We start from the raw sequence: 3,380 nt of genomic DNA, 5'->3' as shown, positions 1-3,380 counted from the left end.
TATGCGTCGTCATGGGCTCTCAAAAGCCTTGTCTGGGGTTCCGATCTTATCTACAACAATATTGCCTGGTCAATTGGATCTTCGTCTCGTCTTAATGCTTGGAAGAGTAAATGGATAGAGGGTTATAGTCTTCATGATATTTGTGGGGATTCTCTGGATGTTCCTACTGACTCCACGCTCTTGGGAGGTGACCTTTACGATAATCACAGAAAATGGGATCTTTCCTCTCTTGGTTTCGATCCGGGTGAGGAAGTTACAAGGAAAATCCTCGCAACTTATATTCCGTGTCATCCTTCGGATGACTCCTTCTATTGGAAATTTTCTAAACATGGTGTCTATACTGTCAAGTCGGGTTACTATCTTTGCTAAGGCCTTATCGATGGACGCCACGAGTGCTGATCGCTCTAGAATGTCTCCAACCATTGTGGCTTTCTGCAAATCAAAGCTTTGGAAGTTGCCTATTTCTAACAAACTAAGGGTGTTTTTATGGAAATTTATGGCTAATGCCCTTCCCGTGGGTTCTGAATTTCTCAAACGCAAGATGAGTTCGTGCTCCTCTTGTACTCTCTGCGATGGCTTACCTTCTTGCGTGGAATCTATTTCTCACCTCTTCAGAGATTGTTGCTTTGCAAAAGCTCTTTGGTTTGGCTGCCCTTTAGGAATTAGAATCACTGGGGGGTGGATATTGATGTTAGGATTTGGGTCATAAACTGGGTCAAGTATTTCTTATGTGGCCCAGATCCTACCTCCCTCCTTTTTCCCCTTGTCGCTACCCTTTGGAGAATTTTGTGTTGTAGGAATGATATGGTCTTCAGGAATCGTCGCCCTTGGCCTATGGGTGCCCTCAGTTCTATTCTTGGAGACATTCAGTGTATGAATGAAGTTGTGTGCAATAAGGATGCTTGTCTCCTTCAAGCGCCATTGTTGGACTTCTCTTCTGATTTTGAACTAGCAAAGAGAATTAGAAACTCATTTCCCTATTGGATTGTTGGTGGACCCGTGTGCGAAAATGTTTGCACTGTTAAGTGTGATGCTGCTTGGAGGGATGATAGAAGTTCTGGCATGGGGTGGTGCTTGTTGGATGGTGATGGGACCTTAAGGAATACTGCGCATGCTCGCTCGTTTGCCTCTTCTGCCCTGCAAGCTGAAGGTCGGGCTGCTATCAAGGCGCTAAAATGGGCGTTGGATGAAGGGTATCTTCATGTTAGATTGGTTACGGATTGCCTTGTTTTGGTTATGCAGGTGGCCGGAGCGGAAAAGCCTATTGCGTCTATTACTTGCATTATCCAGGATTTTAAGTCTATTGCGTCTCATTTTCAATGTTGCTCTCTTAGCTATTGTCCTAGGGGAGTGAATAGGATAGCTCATAATCTTGCTCAGAAAGCTCTGTTGTAAGCTATACTATTTGTTGCTGTCAAAAAAAAAAAAAAAACTTTGATATTTTCACTAAAACAGCCTGAGCAAGATATTGTGGCTCCACCATTAACCATTTGTCCATGTGGCTACATCGTGAGCAGAGTTTCATTTTCGTAAGGCAAGTCACGGAGGTTATGCGGTCTGGTTTGATACTCTAGAAACAGATTAGCACCAATATTTTACCACTCAAACAGGTTTCTGTTTATCTCAATGCATAATCCTAGTTCAAGTAAAGGAATTTAAAAAAGTGTATCTAGCAAATTAAAAATATGTATGTAGAAATTTAAAGGAGTGCATATAGCTAGTTAAAGGTATCTATTTAGTAATTTAAAAGAGTATATAACAACTTTTAAGTATGTAGCAACTTAAAAAAAATGTATCTAGCAAGTTAAAAGTATGTATATAGAAATTAAACGAGTGTATAGCAAATTAAATGCATGTATATACTAATTTAAAAGAGTATCTAGCAACTTACAAGTATGTATCTAGTAATTTAAAAAAGTGTATCTAGCAACTTAAAATATTTATTTAGGAATTTAAAGGAGTGTATATAGCTAGTTAAAGGTATCTATTTAGTAATTTAAAAGAGTATATAGCAACTTACAAGTATGTATCTAGTAACTTAAAAAAGTGTATCTAGCAACTTAAAAGTATGTATATAGAAATTTAAACGAGTGTATCTAGCTAATTAAATGTATGTATATAATAATTTAAAAGAGTATCTAGCAACTTACAAGTATGTATCTAGTAATTTAAAAAAGTGTATCTAGCAACTTAAAATATGTATTTAGGAATTTAAAGGAGTGTATATAGCTAGTTAAAGGTATCTATTTAGTAATTTAAAAGAGTATATAGCAACTTACAAGTATGTATCTAGTAACTTAAAAAAGTGTATCTAGCAACTTAAAAAAGTATGTATATAGAAATTTAAACGAGTGTATCTAGCTAATTAAATGTATGTATATAATAATTTAAAAGAGTATCTAGCAACTTACAAGTATGTATCTAGTAACTTTAAAAAGTCTATCTAGCAAGTTAAAAATATGTATATAGGAATTTAAAGGAGTGTATATAGCTAGTTAAAGGTATCTATTTAGTAATTTAAAAGCGTATATAACAACTTACAAATATGTATCTAGTAACTTAAAAAAGTGTATCTAGCAAGTTAAAAGTATGTATATAGAAATTTAAACGAGTGTATCTAGCTAATTAAATGTATGTATATAATAATTTAAGGGACGTGCTATTTCCTACACAACATTTTACTAAATCCTACACACTTTTTTGACTTTTTCCAACTTTGCCCCTTTCAATTCTTACCCAGAAAAACCAAACTTAGAGAGAGATTCAAGAGGTCCATGAAACTGCCCCACCAAGCGCGCCACCAGCCAACCACCCCCTCACCCACGCCAACCCACCATGGTCGTGCCTCACCGACTGGCGACGACCACCCGCTCCACTGCACAGATATGTCTGAAAATGGACAATGAATCGTCAAAAATGCGATGGTGCTTCAAGCAGATGACGATGCCGATGTTCAATTGTCTTAATTGATGAGGATCACATTCTTCAATTGGCTTTTCAACTCCTAAACTTCCCACCCAATTTGACATAAACTGGTGCAGAGAAAGAAGTTGGCGACGTAGGGCTTCAATAACTAGTGGTGGAGAAGTGATTGTCGCAGGTCGATGGCGCCGACGCCTGACCACGCTGGTGGGGGTGGGAGTGGTCAGTGCTAAGGTTTGGGTTAGGTTTATTTTTTTTTGTGTGTATGAAATGAGAAGGGCAAAGTTGGAAAAAGTTGAATTTTTTGTGTGGGATTGAGTAAAATGTGTCTAAGATTTAGCAATTACGTAATTTAAAGGAGGTTATCATTACTAGTTAAAAAAATGTATCTAGTAATTTAAAAGAGTGTATCTATCCTAAAATAGAACAGGAAGGGTTTAGTGTTTGAGCTAATAAAG

General features: G+C 37.1%; 1 protein-coding gene across 1 annotated transcript; it reads left to right on the top strand.

The window, feature by feature from the left end:
• Positions 1 to 379: 379 nt before the first annotated feature.
• Positions 380 to 1,395, top strand: LOC141632220 (uncharacterized). The gene is made up of 2 exons (XM_074444783.1): positions 380 to 642; positions 798 to 1,395. The coding sequence occupies exons 1-2, from the start codon at positions 380 to 382 to the stop codon at positions 1,393 to 1,395; spliced, it is 861 nt and encodes a 286-aa protein (XP_074300884.1).
• The last annotated feature ends 1,985 nt before the right edge of the window (positions 1,396 to 3,380 follow it).

Source organism: Silene latifolia, chromosome Y, assembly GCF_048544455.1.
Source record: "Silene latifolia isolate original U9 population chromosome Y, ASM4854445v1, whole genome shotgun sequence".
NCBI lineage: Eukaryota > Viridiplantae > Streptophyta > Magnoliopsida > Caryophyllales > Caryophyllaceae > Silene > Silene latifolia.
Note: the sequence above shows the minus strand (reverse complement) of the source record. Positions and strands in the feature narration are given on the sequence as shown.

Coding starts and splice junctions, on each gene's coding strand:
- LOC141632220 (XM_074444783.1), top strand. CDS start 380: ATGGACGCCACGAGTGCTGATCGCTCTAGAATGTCTCCAACCATTGTG. Junction 643..797: donor TGCTTTGCAAAAGCTCTTTG/GTTTGGCTGCCC, acceptor TTTGTGTTGTAG/GAATGATATGGTCTTCAGGA.